The sequence below is a fragment of the Cervus canadensis genome, chromosome 4 (assembly GCF_019320065.1).
Source record: "Cervus canadensis isolate Bull #8, Minnesota chromosome 4, ASM1932006v1, whole genome shotgun sequence".
In the NCBI taxonomy this organism is placed as follows: Eukaryota; Metazoa; Chordata; class Mammalia; order Artiodactyla; family Cervidae; genus Cervus; species Cervus canadensis.
The window spans coordinates 8,954,716-8,975,767 of record NC_057389.1 but is presented as its reverse complement, the minus strand read 5'-3'; the positions used below and the strand labels follow the sequence as shown (position 1 = coordinate 8,975,767).

Sequence of the window (21,052 nt, the reverse complement as noted above, 5' to 3'; positions counted from 1 at the left end):
GACTGCAGAAAAAAATTTATTAATGGATGCTTTTGACTTTAATATATACTATGGAAATGCACACATGTTTTTAAGCCAATATATAGTTTCAGATCCTAATCCTTAGCCTGTCTAACAAGGTGAACTTACCAATACCCTGTAGGAGCCCATTAAGTAACTACAGTATTTTTAGATGTTTCAGTGACATAGGAATAGGTTCCATTTAACACATTCAATAAATATTTATTAATGCAGTTCTAGGTAGTTCAAACAGTTTTTAAAAGGGGGGAATATTTTTAAAAAAATGGAAACTGAAAACATGGTAACAATACCAAAGTTTTGAGTTGGAATTTAGTTTACTTCCCAAGAAGCAAGCATGCTTTGCCTGTTGTTTTTGTAGAAGAAACAATGATATCCATATATTACATGCTTCCTTTGCCTAAATATATATATACATATATATATACATATATATGCACTGACATTCAAATGAAGAACTTCAGATAAATTAAATAATTACAAAATAAACCTTCAGGATTTAGTCATTAAGAGTTTGTCAAGATACTTTTTCTATGTAATCTTTTTGAATGGCAAAGATAAGATTCAAGGTGATATATTCTCTAAACAGCACTTTAAATGAATTTTTGTGTTTACTAAGTTAAGTACTCAAGGACTTGGTTTGAAGAGTCCAAAAGACTAAAAGTCTGCTTTTCAAGAGCATTATGATCTTCCATCAGTGGAGAGATTTTGGCATTTCTGTATTCTAATAGCTCACGATCCTTGCTTGACGTCAGTAACTCGCTGTCGACTACTCCAATGGCGGCATCTTCCACCAGAATACTTGCTTGGTACGCTCCAACTGGAAGCTCAGGCATTCCAACGTAGTCATGATCCGCCACTACTGCACCGTGTAAGGGATGGAGACCATCTGAAAGAAGGAACACAAGTTTGCCTTTCAGAACCATAATTAAACCACTTTAAAATGAAATAATGTAAAATAAGGAATAAAATCCTAAGTAATACAAATTAACTATCAAGATTAATTTCTGGTGGGTTCTCTTATCTCCTAAATAAATACATGTTGAAGAATGAATAAAATGATATATGAATTTGACAGTTCATGCATACAGAATTCAGGAGAGATCAAAGAATTAAGAGAGTCAGACTTTTTAAAAAAAAATAGGAATAATATAAAGGAAAAAAAATAATAAAAATAGGAATAATATAAAGGGATTTTTTTTTTACAAGTTAAAATTTTTTTTTTTATTGTGGTACTATTGATTTACAATGTTGTGTTAGTTTCAGGTGTATAGCAAAGAGAATCTGTTATATACGTATACCATATATCCAACTTTTGGGGGGTTCTTTTTGCTATAGGCCATTACAGAGTATTTTCTTCATCTGTCTTTGGTAGGTGTAAGTGAGGGGGTGGAAAGGGCTGAGAATCATGGTATAGGTTAAAAACAAAAGTTATAAACTATATTTTTGATGTTGATGATATCCTTAATATATATCTCAAAGCATTTCTGGATGCATTTATGGGGTCCTGAAAGATGTTTTAACAAATGGAATTGTTAAATCCTTATATTTACAACTTTAGATAATTCTTTAACCTTTATAGAATTCATATTAGGACAATAACATCAACTTGTCACACTGTGAAGTGATAAACTACAGTGAAGATAAAGTTCCTAGAATCAGGTGTATATAAGAGGTACGCGCAAGTAGGCAGGCTACAACGGATTAGATTAATTAGCTTCCTTAAGTCTAACTTAATATTAAAATGCTCATGAACTTTCAAGGTGTACCTAAATCCATACTAAAATACTGACAAGGAATTTTCCTTGTCAGTATTTTATTCTATTTTCAGCAAATTTATCTTCACTATCAGGGGAAAAAAGTGCTTAGAATGAGGGTTAAACAGCAAAGCAGCGGAATCTTTATAAACAAAGGTTAATGTAGATAAAAGAATTCCTCCCTACATAGTATTCTAATTCATTACAACAAAGAACTATTCCACTACTACTGATTAGCTTCCTGGACCCCTGTCTTCTCTTTCTGGATTGTCTCCCAAAACAGTAACAGAATCTCTTAAAAGATTTTAATAGCTTAGTTCAGTTCAGTTCAGTTCAGTCGCTCAGTCATGTCCAACTCTTTGCGACTCCATGAATCGCAGCACGCCAGACCTCCCTGTCCATCACCAACTCCTGGAGTTTACTCAAACCCATGTCCATCGAGTGGGTGATGCCATCCAGCCATCTCATCCTCTGTCGTCCCCTTCTCCTTCTGCCCCCAATCCCTCCCAGCATCAGGGTCTTTTCCAATGAGTCAGCTCTTCGCATGAGGTGGCCAAAGTACTGGAGTTTCAGCTTCAGCATCAGTCCTTCCAATGAACACCCAGGACTGATCTCCTTTAGGATGGACTGGTTGGCTCTCCTAGCAGTCCAAGGGACCCTCAAGAGTCTTCTCCAACACCACAGTTCAAAAGCATCAATTCTTCAGCGCTCAGCTTTCTTTATAGTCCAGCTCTCACATCCATACGTGACCACTGGAAAAACCATAGCCTTGACTAGACAGACCTTTGTTGGCAAAGTAATGTCTCTGCTTTTTAATATGCTATCTAGGTTGGTCATAACTTTCCTTCCAAGGAGTAAGCATCTTTTAATTTCATGGCTGCAATCACCATCTGCAGTGATTTTGGAGCCCCAAAAAATAAAGTCAGCCACTGTTTTCCACTGTCTACCCATCTATTTCCCATGAGGTGATGGGACCAGATGCCATGATCTTAGTTTTCTGAATGTTAAGCTTTAAGCCAACTTTTTCACTCTCCTCTTTCACTTTCATCAAGAGGCTTTTTAGTTCCTCTTCACACTCTGCCATAAGGGTGGTGTCATCTGCATATCTGAGGTGACTGATATTTCTCCCGGCAATCTTGATTCCAGTTTGTGCTTCTTCCAGCCCAGCATTTCTCATGATGTACTCTGCATATAAGTTAAATAAGCAGGGTGACAATACACAGGCTTGACGTACTCCTTTTTTAGAACTCTCAAATTTTGAGTTCAAGAAACAGCAAAAGGAACATCAACAGCTCATTTAGACTAGAGATCAATGAAAGTTTCTCAGAGCAGATAAATGTGCTAATATATCCCAGAACATGATTCCACCATACTTATCCTCATACTAATATTGGAAGGACTGATGTTGAAGCTGAAACTCCAATACTTTGGCCATCTGATGCGAAAAGCTGACTCATTTGAAAAGACCCTGATGCTGGGAAAGATTGAAGGTGGGAGGAGAGGGGGACAACAGAGGATGAGATGGTTAGATGGCATCACCCCCTCAATGGACATGAGTTTGAGTAAACTCCGGGAGTTGGTGATGGACAGGGAGGCCCTGGCATGCTGCAGTCCATGGGGTCGCAAAGAGTTGGACATGACTGAGTGACTGAACTGAACTGAACTGAATATGTGAAAAGCTAACTGAATCTATTCCAACCCTGTAAGCCACACATTTATGAACTTTAAATTTACAAACATCAAAAAATCAAACAAAGCTATGCTCTTTCCTAATAGGTGGCGTAAGTAGACTTGGGCTTGTATGGACATTTAGTTTTGCCCATTTACTTCTTCATTAGGGAAAGTGTACCTGGTATTTTAGTTTTGAGAGGTTTTCTAAGTTTAACCTCACCAATTCTTATTAATGCAAAAGCAGTAATTACATTGAAAATGCTGTTAAGATACACATAGTTATGATGGAAATAAAAGTATGGATAATTGAAGGTGATAACAAAATAATTCTATGTTAGTAGGCAATGAAATGCTGAACAAGAGAACAATTCTGAAAGATTAAAAAAAATCATGCAACCCATGAGATGTGCTATGCTCAATAGTAGCAAGAAAGAGGAAAAAATGATTGGTGAAATCAAAACACCTTTAGAATGTGTTGCTAGAGGTTCAACATCAAAGTTTGCTATTAGTCTGTTAATAACAGAGAAAGCTAGGTAGTCATTTAAAATAACTTGAAAGGTTAAGTAGGGTAAAAATGTTGCTGATGAATTTTTTCTAATAAGTCTTGGAGAATTTCATAGGTTCAGGGTACAATGCCACAATGTATTAGTGAGAACAGTTACTATAAGCATTTTAAGTATTCTAAATTGGATCTTTGCAGAGATCTTTGATGAAGGAAGTTTTCTGTCTCAAAATGTTTTTCCATACAGATAAAGCAGGTCTACTATAGAAAAATATGTTCAGTAAACATGTATCAACAGGGAAACTATGGATAGATGTAAAGTTTTTAGAAGTTATCCCTTTGATTTCCTGAAAATGAATTCAAAGACCTTGAGGGTAAGCACCTCCTAGTGACACAGACTTTGAAACAAAAGGACTTGATCAACCTCACTTGTTTGTAAAAGACGAGTCCATATGTAAGTAACCAATATATATATCTGAATGTATACACACACACTTTCTTTTAAGTAAGCTTTAAAGTAACTGAGTGGGACAAAACTGCAGCGAATCAGGATTATACTCAGCAAAGTCTACACAAGTTACTCTGTATGCAATGGAAAACTACTCTGGAGATTTCAAGTTGCCTTTGTACAGAAAAAACAATTCCCATTCATTTGGAAAGGTCAAATATGTTTCCATCCTACTTTGTTCTAAATCTAGTGAAGCCAACAGAAATGTTCTTTAACTTCAGAAAAGATTACCAAAGATTTACCAGAAAGAGAGTTTTGAGGCCTTAACATGAATGCTGAAATAATACTATTTTAGATATATTGGATTATTATAAAATATATTACTAAAATTATTTTCACCTACTTTTTTTAACATGATTACTAGAAAATTTTAAATTATATATTACATAGTTTTTTCATTATATAGCTATTAGACAGTACTAATTTAGAATAATCCTGAGTTATGGATAAAGAAAAGAACAAGATAAGTTTTTGCCCCCAATATAAACAGAAATAAACAAAACCGTATTAAAGGACTAGTCTACTCAGTCACATTACATGATAGAATTTACTTAATTTTTATTTTTTCATTCTATTGATTTAGTTACTAATATAAATGCTTGATGAAAGCATTATTTCAGTTTTGACCAGACTGATTGATTAAGTCTTTAGTTTCTCAGAAGGAGAGGTATTTTCAAGACATGTCAGGAAGATGTTATCAGCAGTCTTGACATACTTTTCCTTATTTAGTCTTAGAGTAAAAAACAAAGTGAGATAAGAATGTTAAAATTTCACTAAGAAGAAAAATAAAAAGCACATATTAAAACCAAAGCCTCAAAAAAAAAAACAAAAACCAAAGCCTCAGAAAAGTCTCAGTGATTTGGATTAACTTATTTTTTTCAAAGAGAAAAAGTATAAACTTTCAGGACAATTTTCTAATTCTGAAATGAAGTGTCTTGACTAATCCTATACATGGTCTGATATCCTAAAACTAGTACAATGTGTTGCCCTACTAGTACTTTTCTCAGGATAAAATAAATAACTGTAATTTGATACTACTTAATTATTATAGTGGCTAAACCAATACTAACAGAGAACTAAATGATTCTTGAGATGACATAACTAAGAGGTCAAAGGAAGGCACTTTGCAGAAACTACAATTGGTCTTCATACCCCAAGGGCTGCACCACGGATGTGGAGGTGGGGGAGAACAGGGCCATTTCATATAAGGGACCTGGGCATGCGTGGATTTTGGTATCCATAATAGGGGTCCTGGAACTGACCCTCTGTGGATACCAACAGATGACTGTGTAGTAATAATAAAGTGAAGCTTTATTTAATATAGGGACTAAGCTTTGTTTTCTGTTGTGAGTGCAGACCATAACTGTGTTAGGCAGAATAGTGGACCCCTAATGGTAGCTATCAGAGAAGCCAATGGCAACCCACTCCAGTACTCTTGCCTGGAAAATCCCATGGACGGAGGAGCCTGGTAGGCTGCACTCCATTGGGTCGCTAGGAGTCGGACACGACTGAGCTACTTCACTTTCACTTTTCACTTTCATGCATTGGAGAGGGAAATGGCAACCCACTCCAGTGTTCTTGCCTGGAGAATCCCAGGGACGGGGGTGCCTGGTGGGCTGCCGTCTGTGGGGTCGCACAGAGTCAGACACGACTGATGCGACTTAGCAGCAGCAGCAGCAGCAATGGTAGCTATGTACTAATTCATGAACCTTGTGATTATGTTACCTAACATGGTAAAGAAGGATTAGGGTAGTGATGGAATTAAGGTTGCTAACCAACTGACCAATTAACCTTAAAGTAGGGAGAGTATCTTGGATTATCAGGATGGGCCCAAGCATAAGTGTCCTGAAACGCAGAAGATGAAGGAAGAATAGGAGGCTGGAGTGATGTAACGTGAGAACTCTACCCCACTGCTGGCTTTTAAGACAGGAAGAGGACCACAAGTCACGTGATGTGAGCAGCCTCTGGAAGGTGGAAAATGCACAAAAACCCCCTCTTGAGCCTCCAGAAAGGAACACAGCCCTGCTATGCCTTACTGTAGCCCATTGAGACCTACACTGGATTTCTAAGTATAGAACCATGAGACAGTAAGCTTGTGTTGTTTTAAGCCACTAAATTTGTCATAAATTGTTACGGCAGCAATGGGAAACTTATAAAAGAATAAAAACCATTTCACAAACTGTGAGATGCAATCAGACCAAGGCCTTTAGGGGAGGCAGACACATAGTGATCATGATAATTTCCAATCAAAACAAAATTACTCAAAATCTATGTCACATACAATAATGAGGAGTCAATAACATTTTTCCACTCAAAGGAAAATATTATGATTATGAAGAGACACAATGGTATGACATAAAATTTCTTGTTAAAATAGTCTTGAAAAGGTGCCTGGAACTGAACTAGACAGACAGACACACAGGCCTGCTTAAAACAGCAATGAGAAACACTGTCAACCTAGTGCTGAATGTGCTCCCTCTGGGTAAGAATGGGTGAGAAGTTGGCAACAGAAGCCTGTCTGTTCTGGATGGTGAGCTTTAATGCAGCTATGGTATCTCGAAGCTGGTAAGAGCAACAATGCAGACAAACTCACAGTCCTTTTGGCTACACTATGCTCAAATTTATGTCAAAAGTATGGGATGACTACTCAGAGACATTATATTTGCTTTAAATTTAGTTCAAAGACTTTAAAATCAGCTTTTGAGGTGAAGATTTTGAGGAAATATGTGATACTAGAGGAAAAGATGACAGAAATCACATTTGTTTTGAATTTCTATAAATAAGAGAAACATAAAAACAGACCAGAGTAAACAAGAACTGGACTCCAGGATAGCTAGATTAGTACTTCTCTTGATTACAAAGAAAAAATAATTTTATCCATCAATCTCAGGTTCCTTATATGTACACTAGTACTAATTTTGCAATTTCCTTTGTATTACTGTAAGAATAATCTGCAGAGAATTTAAGCATGAAGCAAAAATTGTCTTGCTTCTGTTTAGAAATTGTTCTATTCAGCTGGATTCTGAAATATTCAGTAGTAGCAGAATGTCAGGTCTCTTTAAGAAATTCTTTGGCAAGAGCAAGTTACAAAACGGTGAAACAGATCCTGATGCAGTAACATTTTAAAAAAAGATTTTGCATTAATTTAGGAGGGTTAACACATTAGAAGGAATCAAGTCCTGAACACCAAAGATTGAGGGGAAAATCAGAAGAAAAGACAACCTGCACCTTATAATCTTTTGTTCCTATTTAACTTGCAGAAGGAAGAAATCATAAAGGGTAGCCTAGAACTGAGAAGGCACAAGGAATAAAAATGCTTCTTTTAATAGAGAATGAAGGTACTGGGAGCTTTCTGAGTTGGAATGGTCCAAGGTAAGTTTACTAGAGCAGCTGCTTCTGTCCTAAGGAGAAAGAAAGGTACTAGGGGCTTTCAACATGACAGCTGTGACCCAGATCAGAAACAGCTGAGCAGCCTCAAGGGCTTCATATCCTAAGAAAGAGGGTTATCTATTATCATTATTTTTGTAATTATTATTTACTTAAGGCTGTTAAATAACATAGCTGCTTATAATGTTTTAAAAGGCACTAAATTGCATCTTTCTTGTTACTCAGATTCAAATAATTTTGATGCTTTATCTTTCTTTACAGAAAAAACAAAAGTAACTTGCTAAGATACCAGTTTATTCCCTCTCAGTTATCTACCTCAAAGAAACTCTAGAGAGCAGATACAATAGGACAAAATAAAAGCTTCAGTAAAGTAGGACTTAAACTGAAAGCCATGTCAATTAGCTCTAGTCTACAAAAGAAAGCATCAGAGAAGATGAGGATACCTTAGCTACCCAGACTCACGTTCTGGAGCGAGGAGCATCGCCTGGGCGCTACTGCCCCCCGTAACAGCGTCTCACGGCGTTCTCAGCAGTGCCCCCTCTCCCCTCCTCCTCACCTACCGTGGCCGTGACTAAGGTGCAACAGTAACAGCGAATCGTATTTTTAAACAGCCCTTAATACATTTATCTCACAACAGAATTTGGCATTATTTATCTTAGCTACTACCATGTCATGCCAAAAGTGACAAAATATGCTGAAAGTGAAAATAATGAAGATGTAATTCTTCCCTCTATGAAAGATGTCCAGTATCTTGCACATGAACTGTGGGAAAAAGTGTGTGAAAGTACACCAGAAATCAAAATAAAATCTCTTACAAACTTGACAGTTTCAGAAGCCATATGCTAACAAAAAACACTCTTTGGGCTCCAACACTGTACGAATTTTATAAAAACGAAAAGGGAAAATAAAACCCAACCAAAAGAAAGGCAGGGAGGAGGAGGAGAGATTTCTTGTAATTTAACTTCTCTTTTCATTCAAAGAAAGTAAAAATGTAGAGAAGGGACAGATATTTACCTTGTTCACGCAATTCTCTTACATAGGGCTTCAGGTGGGACATTTTGATAGGTCTTTTAAGTCTAGCTCCAGTGCTGTCCCGCAGAACAGCACATCCATTTTCTGTAATATAGTCTATGACACAAGGACCAACCCATTCAGACTGGAAACGACCATCCTTCCACCAGTTTTTCCTCTGCCGTAAAACTTCATGACCCACTTTTAGATGAAATGGATTTAATTGCTTTGGTTTCTTTTTAACAATGATTTTGCTTTTATTTAGTTCATCAAAATTGTTTTCCACCTGCAAGTATAAAAAAAAAAAAAGAAGGATGAAAGAGCTATAGTTTCTTGAAAGTAAATACAGATAATATTATAATAAAAACATTATTGAGATGCTACTGAAAGCTAGGGAAGAATCCCATTTGATTTTTTAAAACAGTATTTCAAAATCAGTATTATTACCCTAACTTCATAAAGAAAATAAAGTAATATGAGATGAAGTAACAGGCCCAAGTTAAACAACTGGGAAGCAAGACCAGGGATTTGAAAATTCAGCTGTACCTTCATTCCAAAACACATGGTCCTATTAACGTCTCTCAGAATTTCACAGCTAATAAACACACTGTTTAATCAAGACATGCAGAATTCAATGGAAAAAACTGGGTTTAAGTGTATATCATACATATGTTTGTATGTGTATATGCTGAAAAAACATTTTTATATCATTTAATAGACTTTTTATAGTTTTCTTCCTGTTAGAATCACCTGGCCCACTGAAGTTGTCTTATTCTCCGTTATTTTATCAGCTTCTTTAATTTCATCTAGAATTTTGGCAAACATACTTGTATTATCACCATCCACTTCACGAATATCTGAAGATGCAGGCATGTAAGGATTTCGATTAAACATTTGAAAATATGGTGTATTTTTAGTAGGTTCCTATCAAGAAAAATAAACAACCATTTGTAATAAAACATGCAGCCAAGAGATAATAACTCAAAAGTACTGAATTATAAAAAGATACATACCAAGTGAGTAACATTGAAGGCAAATGAAACAGCTGATAGGTGATCATCCCAGTCGTTCGGGTAGTCAGCACAGTGTTTGGAAAGAAATGTTTTGATTGTGCTAGATGTACTTGCAGTTGGATTCATTGTTTGGGAGGCATGAGAAATAACAATTTGCTTTGTGCCAAACAATTCACATAGTTCTACATTGATCTGAAAAATATATTAAAAAAAACAGTGACTTTAAAAGTCTGTATTTTATTTTTCCCTTGATTGAAGGGTTTCAAAAGAATTTAAATCTTGCCTTTTCCTTGACCATTTGTGTGCTGTGTCACTTGCTAAGTCGTGTCCGACGCTTCTGCAATTCCATGGACCATGGCCCCGCCAGGCTCCCCTGTCCGTGGATTTCTCAGGCAAGAATACTGGAGTGGGTTGCCATTTCCCTTCTCCAGGGTACCTTCCTGACTCAAGGATCAAACCTGCATTTACCGCCGAGCCTGGGAAGCCCATTCTATGAAGGGTAGTTTGGTGACAACTGGACAATATCTAGAAACTTGATTACTGTCACTAAAGCAAACAATGAGTGAGGGGACCACTATGGACTCCACGTGTTGCAGATTCTCACTTTCCTCCCAGATACAGTTCCATACCATGTGCAACGCACCATCTTCTGCTTTGCTGATTCAGGAGACTATTATCACTTTATACATATTAGTACAAGCTTCATTTCTTTCTTACTGGATGGAAAAAATAAAAGCTCTAATATTGTCATTCCTTATTTTGCAGATGACTGCTACTTCAGTCAAGGTAGGCAAGTTACAAAACACAAGCAGGCTCAGGGGTTCAACCCAAAACGTTTACTACTTGCTAGGACAAGGTCCAAGCTGGGCCTCAGCAGTACGTGAGCTGTGCACCTCCAGATGTTCAAGCTGGTTTTAGAAAAGGCCGAGGAACCAGAGATCAAATTGCCAATATCCGCTGGATCATCGGAAAAGCAAGAGAGTTCCAGAAACACATCTATTTCTGCTTTATTGACTACGCCAAAGCCTTCAACTGTGTGGATCGCAATAAACCGTGGGAAATTCTGAAAGAGATGGGAATACCAGACCACCTGACCTGCCTCTTGAGAAACCTGTATGCAGGTCAGGAAGCAACAGTTAGAATTGGACATGGAACAACAGACTGGTTCCAAATAGGAAAAGGAGTACGTCAAGGCTGTATATTGCCACCCTGCTTATTTAACTTATATGCAGAGTACATCAAGAGAAACGCTGGGCTGGAAGAAGCACAAGCTGGAATCAAGATTGCTGGGAGAAATAACAGTCACCTCAGATATGCAGATGACACCACCCTTATGACAGAAAGTGAAGAGGAACTAAAAAGCCTCTTGATGAAAGTGAAAGAGGAGAGTGAAAAAGTTGGCTTAAAGCTTAACATTCAGAAAACTAAGATCATGGCATCTGGTCCCATCACCTCATGGGAAATAGATGGGTAGACAGTGGAAACAGTGGCTGACTTTATTTTTTGGGGCTCCAAAAATCACTGCAGATGGTGATTGCAACCATGAAATTAAAAGATGCTTACTCCTTGGAAGGAAAGTTATGACCAACCTAGATAGCATATTAAAAAGCAGAGACATTACTTTGCCAACTAAGGTCCGTCTAGTCAAGGCTGTATCATTTTTCCAGTGGTCATGTATGGATGTGAGAGTTGGACTGTGAAGAAAACTGAGCACCAAAAAATTGATGCTTTTGAACTGTGATGTTGAAGACTCTTGAGAGTCCCTTGGACTGCAAGGAGATCCAGCCAGTCCATCCTAAAGGAGATCAGTCCTGGGTGTTCATTGGAAGGACTGATGCTGAAGCTGCAACTCCAGTACTTTGGCCACCTCATGTGAAGAGTTGACTCGTTGGAAAAGACCCTGATGCTGGGAGGGATTGGGGGCAGAAGGAGAAGGGGACGACAGAGAATGAGATGGCTGGATGGCATCACCGACTCGATGGGCATGAGTTTGGGTAAATTCTGGCAGTTGGTGATGGACAGGGAGGTCTGGCGTGCTGCGATTCATGGGGTTGCAAAGAGTCGGACATGACTGAGCGACTGAACTGAACTGAGGACAAGGTCAGCCACAGGTCAGGGGGTCTCTCCAAAGCAACTGTCCTCCCCTAGGTACCCCAACAATCCCGGATGAGAGAAAATCCGCTATCACTTAGGGTAATACCTGAAATATTCAGTTGATTCTCCAGAGAGAGAATAAGACTAGAAGAATGACGAATTGAGCATGAAGTTTTCAATACTTCGGGATAAAAGTGGCACACATTCATTCATTTAATTTCTCTGGCCAGATGTGTTACTTGGGTTTACCCACCTGCAAGAGGCTAGGACAGCCTATCTGGAAGGCTAGGAGAACTAGTTATTGCTGAGCACCAATCAGAAGACAACAGATGGTTATGTATATTTTAATCACTAAAAACTATAGAAGCACCATAAAGATAACACAAACTGAAAAATTAAGAAAACAAATCTATAACCTCATTACTCTTAAAAACCCCGTACAATTTGTATAGTTAACCATACAAATTTTTGTTTTAGCTTCTTTACATCTATTTTTTTTAATTTCTAAAAAAAGGTTTTTTTTACTGTATTTATTTTTAATTGGAGAATAACTGCTTTACAATGTTGTGTTGGTTTCTGCCATACATCAGCGTGAATCAGCCTCGGGTATACGTATGTCCCCTCCCTCTTGAACCTCCTTCCCACCTCCCACCCGATGCCGCCCCTCACGGCTGTCACGGAGCCCCGGGCCGAGCCCCCTGCGTCATACAGCAGAGGCCTGCTGTCTGCGTTACACGTGGTGATGTGTGTTTCACTGTTACTCTCTCCATTTGTCCCAGCCTCGCCCGCTGCCGTGTCCACACGTCTGTCCTCCCTGTCTGTGTCTCTACTGCTGCCCTACAAATAGGTTCATCAAGACCATTTTCTAGATTCCATATATTTTTTACATAGTTATCTACATAAAATATGTATGTATAATATATGTAATAAAATCTTTAATCCAGATTTTTAATTTAGTCAGAAGACATATATGCGCGCGCACGTGTGTGTGTGTGTGTGTGTGTGTGTGTGTGTGTGTGTGTGTGTGTGTGTGTGTGTACAGCTCTTACCGGATCTCTGGCAAATTGTTTTACAAGAGTCAGTTTCAAGTTACAATTCTACCAGTAATGTAAAGCTGTATTATTTTACCTGTAGTCTACTTGGCATTTTTGTTATTATTACTATTTTTCTTGATATAGATAACAAATAATGGCGTTCATTTACCTTACTCATTACTATTGGGTTTGAACCTTTTTCATATTATTTTTATTCCCTCTTGTGAATTACATTTCTGCCACTGACTCAATTTTTTGTTTGAATCTTTTATAATAAAGGCATTAGCACTTCCCTGCATGAATCTGATTTTTGTTGGCCTGTTTCTCAGCCTTTATGTTTTGGTTATTTTACCACATATAAATTTCTAATTTTTAAATATTTGGTGATTTTTCCATTCAAATCTATGCCTCTACTCCCTAAGCCTGGAATGTTAACTCAGTCTTTGGAGATTTTTTTTTTAAGTAAATTGAATTTTTGCTTGTTTCAATTAAAAAACACAAAAATTTTAATTTATCTGAAAATAATTTTGGTATGCAGTAATTCTAAAATAATATTATAAAAATAAATAGAAATAATTAGAAAATTTTTATTTATATGCTGTTAATTAAATTAAATGTATTAAATAATCCTTCCCCAACCCACTCTCTTGTAATACCAGCTCTCATTTTAAACATAATTACCAAATTCTGTGCCAAAAGGCCCCCTTGGCATCTGTTGGACACCTTGGAAACTACTAGCTTAAGGTAGTTTACGGTTTCAACATTAAATTAGATAAGACTACATTCCTCTCGATAATGATGTATCTTTACATAACTGTTCTTTGATAGGTGCTATGATTCCCTAGGAGCTCAGACAATAAAGAATCTGCCTGCAATCCGGGAGACCTACATTCAATCCCTGGGGTGGGACGATCCCATGGAGAAGGGAATGGCAACCCATTCCAGTATTCTTGCCTGGAGAATCCCATGAACAGAGGAGCCTGGTAGGCTACAGTCCATGGGGTCACAAAGAGTTGGACACGACTGAGCAACTTTTGCTCTATGCTCTATGATAAACAGCAACAATGGTATAAAAGTCAGTGTGAAACAGGAAATGATTATAGTGTCCAATCTGATTCCAAGGTTTGAAAAACTGAGCAGAGGTCAACAGGTATATGTGTCCCATGAGTAACTAACTGCAGCTATTTAAGAATGAAATGAAAATAGTTTTCTATCAATTTATGACTGCTATTCTCTTAAATGGCTAAGTGATTAGGACATAGACTCTAAGTTGTTTGGACCTGTGTAGAAAGACTTAACACAACAGAACTAAGGCTGCTATCTTGTGAAAGTCCTACTTACAAGGTTGGCCCTTGGCTGATGACTAGGAACTTGGATTCTGTGAGGGTTTCCACCATTCCCTAACCAATTAAGGGGGGTTCATGGTGCCTAAGGGCTTCCCTGGTGGCTCAGAGGTTAAAGCATCTGCCTCCAATGCGGGAGACCTGGGTTTGATCCCTGGGTTGGGAAGATCCCCTGGAGAAGGAAATGGCAACCCACTCCAGTATTCTTGCCTGGAGAATCCCATGGTCAGAGAAGCCTGATAGGCTACAGTCCATGGGGTTGCAAAGAGTCGGACACAACTGAGCGACTTCACTTTCACTTTCATGGTGCCCAAACTGTTTTACAAAGAAGGTGGTTTACGCTGAAAACTTCTTTGGAGAGTCTAGAATTTTTGGTGCCAGTGTGATCAGCTCCCAGTTAAAACCCCAGGCACCAAGTCTCTAATGAGCGTCCCTAGTAGACAACAATTTACACGTGTTGCTACAACTCTTCACTGGGAGGGTTAAACATGTCTCCACTGGGAGAGGATGTCTTCCAAGTTTGTTCCTGGTGTTCCCCTGGACTTACTCCCATGAGCCTTTCTTTTCTCTGCTGATCTTGCTTTGTATCCTTTAATCATATAAATCTCAGGCATGAGTATGACCATCTGCAGAGTCCTCCTAGTGAATTATTAATATAAAACCTGGAGATCACTTTAGGAACCCCCTGGCCCAAGCCCTAACTATTTATAACTTTAGGTATTTCTTCTGGATTGAGATATCAAAGGTGCTGTGAACTTAGACAGTCTGGTTACTTATACCAGTATTCTGTCAATTGTAAAAATTTAATAATATGCCTGAAGTATAGTAGTTATATTCCTTTGTTAGAATTTTTGTATATATTACTGTCTGCTTATTTTTTAAGGTTAACTTTAATTTGGATAAAGGCCAGGGCAAGGGAAAATGCTTCCTCCTTTTTAATGCTGATTAGAAATCCATTAATTATATAAATTAATTTTGACTTGGGAAAAATTGATATTTTAATATTGAATATTCTCATTCATGAACATGATGTACAATACTTCTCCATTTAGTCAATTCTCCTTCTACATGTCAATCACAAAATTTTTAAGCTAGTAGCAAAAAAAGACTATTTGGTCCAATCTCCTCATTTTAGTTTGAAGAAAACTAAAGATAACTTTATAATTATTTAGTGGCATAGTAAGTAATGATACTAAAATACTGGTCTCTTAAATTCCAGTTCAAAAAAAAAAATTTCCAGTTCAACTACTTTTGTACTATACAATATTAAACCTTTATATCTGTAGGAATTTATCTAAACTTATTAAGTATCACATAATATACTGTGTTGGGTACTGAAAAGTGAGTAAAATATGCTCCTAGATCTAAGTAGCTTATTTGTCTTACCTGATGAATGAATTCATCTCTTTGGTCCATTATTATTTTCTGAGGAGGCCCATATAAGAAAAATATGTTGATAATAGCTTTAGAAATTTCTGATGCTGAAACATCACAAAGAGGCAAAATCACAACCCATTTTGTGAACAAATCTGTCATGATTATAGCATATACATGACTTCTGTTGCTTGTATGAAATGGGCCCATCAGATCAACAGTAACTATACTCCATGGATTCTCCACTTTGAGAAGATGCTGTTTAGGTGCTAGAATAACTGTATTTTTTGCCACTTGGCAATGCGGACAAGCATATACCTATAAAACAGGCATACAATAAAGAAAAGATATACAAGTGTTAATATACCCAATATAAAAAAAAGCAGTATTATAAATCTGAACTTTGTAATGGTTGATACAGGGAATTTATGTTTTGAGGGAGAAACTTTTGGACTGTACTCAGAATAAAATGAAACTTATTCAGAATAATCAAATATTATTTGCTACTACTATTCAATGACCACCTTAATGGGTCTTATGTCACATGGAACATAATTCTGGTTTATAATCAATAAATATTTATTAAATGAATAGATCTCAAAACACATTTGCTATAATTTTACATCAGTATGTGAGTATATAATTTCTATAAGCAAAAAAGATTTTTCTTTTAAAGATACCACTTAGTTCATTCATTCATCTACTGCAATAATACTTACTGAAATATAACTTTATTCAAACAATATTTTTAGATGCCAGAAATTTCTCTAGGTCTTAGGAAAAGAGTATGAACAAAAATACAGTCCATGCTATCATGGAGTCCAACTTATGGAAGATGCCATTGTTCAACATATTTCTGGAATTCTAGTTTGAAAACTACTTTCAAATCAAGGCCTGAACAAAATTTTTAAAATGAGTTTACTGAAATATAGTTATTTTTGATTAAAATTTTTATTTTCTAACTTAAACTAGTTCTCATCACACATAACCTTACATCCAAAAATCATTTCTCAATGATAAAGATTTGACAAAGATTTCACTGAATGTCAGAAAAGGCGTGTGTGGCAGGTTCTAAAGGTGAATACAAACACTGAGGTCTTTGGAATACCTTCACAGACTCACAAACGATACTTGGTTAAATTAAATATGTTAATTTTTTATGCCTGAAATGACAGTCTTTTAATGCACTATCACAATTATTAAAGAATCCTCACACATAAACCAAGGAATTTCTACCATTTGCTACAGAGAGCACACGACCACACTAGTAGGGATCAGCTGACCTAACAGCAAGAATCCCTGAATTTTCTATCAAAAGAAGCTGAAGGACCTAATGGGTTATAAAGTTACAAAACTCAGAATAACTTCATTATCTTCACAACTTGATTTGTTGGTTGGGGGTTTCTGTCATACTTGACATTTTCTATGTCAAGACAGTTAACAGGCACAAAAGATGAGAAGCATACTGGGCTTGATTTATCACGAACATTCTCTTGTCAAGAAAAGACTGTATGAATGTTATTAAAAATGTAGTGACTTATTTTTAGTCAAAGAAACTTCAGCCCCATTTAAATTCTGCCACACAAAATAGTTCAATGATGAAAATCTGTGCCTAAGATAATCTAAATATAGAAAATTCAAATATTTAAATAATGCCTTGTTCTAGTTCAAATTATATTTCAGTGATTTTAAAGAAGACTTTTGACGGGAAATAAAACTCTCTTTAAATGTTCTGCACGAAAAACGACCCATACAAAAAGTACTTAATGAGAAGTGACCATACAAAAAGTACTTAATGAGAAGTGATATCTAGAGTTAATCTGCAGCAACAATGAATTTTGAATGTATACTATAAAGACATTTCCAAATATTCTGAAGACACAAGCCATACCCACTGTTTGACATCACTGGTCACAGAAGTCCAGTAGTAGCGGGACTCCACCAGGGTGAGGGTTCTGGAGATGCCGTGGTGGGCGCCAGTGTTGCTTTCATGGCATTCTCTTAGGACTTTCTTTTTTTCTTCTTCTGAGACAACTACCAAGCGATCCTGTTTTCTGTCTTTTCCGACATAAAACAGCTTCTTTTCTGGAATAAAAAAACGCCAAAATGATATCATTGCAATTTTTAGACATCTATATATTTTTAAGATAATCACAGCCTTATCTTCAAACCATGAGGGTTTTTGTTTTGGTTAAATCTTTCTCCCTCCAAGATAGAATATTTGTGATGAGGCTACCATACAATCTGAAACATCTTCAGCTGTTATACTTACTGGATATGTAGAATGAGCTGCTATAGTTTTGTAGCTATCAAATCAAGTAGAGCTAGCTTGTTCACCAAAGCACATGGTAATATGGGAGTATAAAATCATCTTCCTATGGGAGTAATCAAACTAGAAAAACACTTGCAGCAGGCACCTCCTAAAAATGGCATGAATTAGCAAATAAATTATATACAGATAAGCAACTTCTGGAATAGAGTTTTCCAAAAGAGTGTTTCATCAGAGCTGTATTTTTGTAAGCCACCACTTCTCTTAGGTTTTTCTGGATTTGAGTAGGAAATACGGTTGGTAAAGGCAAGAAAGTAGCAGAACTTGAATCTTCAGGACAGTTCTGCTTTCCTTTGGATACTCCTAAAAGAGTCTATGACTGGGCAATGTAATCAGGGCATGAAGAGAACTGCCACTTCTCCAGCGTGGATGAATATTCAAACTCCAAAAGACACCATTATTCGTGTGCTTAGCCAAAAATATGCTGAGTGGAACATTCCTTACTTGAATTAGAAAGCAAGCAACTTGAGGCCAGGAGGCTAATCTACTTCATTCATCAGCGTGTCCCAAGGCCTAGAATGTGACTGGCACGCAGTAGGAACTCAGTGAACAACTGGTGCATGGATCCTTAGATGAGCAAATGGACGAATGCCCTTTAGTGTAAGAGGTAATAGGTATGTAAGAGACGTAAGAGACGCAGGCTCAGTCCCGGGGTGGGGAAGACTGCCTGAAGAAGGAAATGGCAACCCACTCCAGTCTTCTTGCCTGGAGAGGCCCATGGACACAGAAGCCTGGTGAGCTACAATCTACGGGGTCACAAAGAGTGGAACGTGACTAAAGCAACTTAGCATTCTTAAATTTAAGGGAGTTACTGGAAGGGATACACAGGGAGAAATAAATAGGTATTTATTTATAATCTTAGAATTTTCTTGACCTGCGTTGAGAAAAGCCTGATTCTGTACCTATAGGCAAAATTCCCATTAGTAACACCAACATTCATTTAGCCATCTGGTGACTGTACTTTTTGCTTATCTTACAGATAAGCAAAGTTTGCCATCTCAAACTTCTCTTCCCTTTTGGAGGAGGAGGACAAAGAGGGGAGAATGATCATAATCTTTCAAGATAAATATTCCACTGCCTTTCAAACATTTAATTCACTCACGGAGATTAGGAGTTCAAAGAGAAATATGATCCTGAAAATATTTAACAGCAGTGAGAGGGAGGAACCACAGAAACAATAGAGTAAATAAGATAACTTGGTCGACATTTTCATATCAGGCATCAAGTCAGTTCTTCATTGAGCGTGACGTGAATGCTTGCAAGTGCACCACTAAAGTAGGACTCACCAAGGGACAAGAGCAGTGTTAATTTAGACAAGTGTTCTGGTTTTTTTCATGCTATCGTTTTCTGTCTATGATTTAAAATGCCCCTTTCATGCTTACTAGCCTTCAGTTAGCTTCAATGTGATTTTTATTTTGCTTTTGACTGAATGGCATTATCAATTTAAGGGAACAACCAATTGCTACAGAAATTCTCAGGACTCCACAAAGAACTCCACATGGGAGAAGCACCTATATAAAACTCTATACTAAAAATTGGGGATATTTTACCTTTGAAGACAAATTTTTTTGCTGCTCTTCTTATGCCACTTCTCTCACTAGGCAGTGTAGTTGGATGATATTCACCAGTTCGTTTATAATATGCAATCTGTTTAAGATGAAGGTCACCATTTTTTCCACTACGAACCATCTTGAACCTAGGTGAAAGGTATTTAAAGATACAATTTAAGTGATAAGCTAATTCAGTTGCTATTTCAGTTCAGGCTTGTGTCATATTTGTGCTCATCCGTGAATTGAGCTTTCCTGGAATATTATCAGTGACAAGAAATAACTGCAGTACAGAAAAGGAACAGTATGATGTATATTAACTGGAATATCCAAATGCTATTTTTGAGATACAACATGACACATTATCTTATCTCTTTCCAAGTGAAAAGAAATACTGAAAAATTTCCACCTACTAGGAAAAAAGGAAATAAACAAGTACACTTCAAAAAGTTTGCTTAAAGTCTCCTATTACACATCACTTGAAATGTTACTTATATAGGATGGTTCTGTTATGTGACATTTAAATAAATGATAGGTAATAAGAGGAAAAATGTAGTTTTATGTTACTTCTAAATATACTCATGGTCACAAAAAATCTAAATCATTTATGAAAAAGATCTATTTTTAAAATGTTCAAATGATAAGTGACAAAGAAGATTTTAGCTATGCTAGATTTCATACAATATTCTGAAGAACATGTAAGCTAATTTTTCTTGAACAGAAAAGATTTTTGTTCTGTGTGTACTTTCTCTGTTATAAAGAAAAGTCTGGCTGTACTGGCCAGAACAAAACTTCTCTATTTTAGACCCAAAGCATTATGAAAAACCATTACATTACAAGAAAAACATCTTTTCTTTCATATTTTCAGTTGAAGCAAACTGTTCTGTGCTGGTTATTCTGTCTGTCACCACCCAGCTGATCCAGATGTACTTTCGGCCTTCCCCTCCCTGCTGCTGTGCCCTAACAGACCGGCCCTCCCAGGCTGCATTTACAGTTCTTGGTGGGCCTTGGCCAGCAGGAGGGGTGAGCAGTCAAACCGGACAGCAGGAGACATCAGGGTATTTCTTCCCCTGGCCCTTCCGCGGTGTGAGCTGCACCCTCTCCAGCCACAGCTCCGCCAGGAAGCCGCCCTGGGTGTCTCCAGCTCCCACTGCGCCACTTCCTCTCCTCACACTTCAGCCCTAGCGGCTTAGCTATTTTCTGCTGTCGCTGGTCTCCAGAAGCCATGCTGCTTTCTTTGACCCTTCCCATCAGGTGTGTAAACAGGAGCTTTATTAAATTTTCTCTAAAATCCCAGCAGAGTATATCTTCTGTTTCCCACTAGAAATGTTAACTGATGCAAAGACTTAACATTTTGAATTTTCAAAATCAATATGGACGTTTACTGACCACTAGAAGATCTAAGGATAAGGCTAAAAGAAAATATTCCTGCAGAGAGAAGGTCAGAACAAAGCAGAATAGACC

General features: G+C 37.2%; 1 protein-coding gene across 3 annotated transcripts in view; it reads right to left on the bottom strand.

The window, feature by feature from the left end:
• Nucleotides 1-201: 201 nt before the first annotated feature.
• GIN1 (gypsy retrotransposon integrase 1) overlaps nucleotides 202-21,052 on the bottom strand; it is a 30,517-nt gene continuing 9,666 nt past the window's right edge. Inside the window, exons 2-8 of one of the 3 annotated variants that reach the window (XM_043464542.1) lie at nucleotides 19,592-19,737; nucleotides 17,604-17,797; nucleotides 15,725-16,030; nucleotides 9,868-10,059; nucleotides 9,605-9,778; nucleotides 8,858-9,140; nucleotides 202-907 (exon numbers count right to left, since the gene is read on the bottom strand). In XM_043464542.1, the coding sequence (XP_043320477.1) occupies nucleotides 633-907; nucleotides 8,858-9,140; nucleotides 9,605-9,778; nucleotides 9,868-10,059; nucleotides 15,725-16,030; nucleotides 17,604-17,797; nucleotides 19,592-19,730 (1,563 nt within the window). In that variant the 5' untranslated portion in view covers nucleotides 19,731-19,737 and the 3' untranslated portion in view covers nucleotides 202-632. The remainder of the gene's footprint in view (nucleotides 908-8,857; nucleotides 9,141-9,604; nucleotides 9,779-9,867; nucleotides 10,060-15,724; nucleotides 16,031-17,603; nucleotides 17,798-19,591; nucleotides 19,738-21,052) is intronic. The other 2 variants (XM_043464543.1, XM_043464544.1) reach the window with 2 other exon arrangements.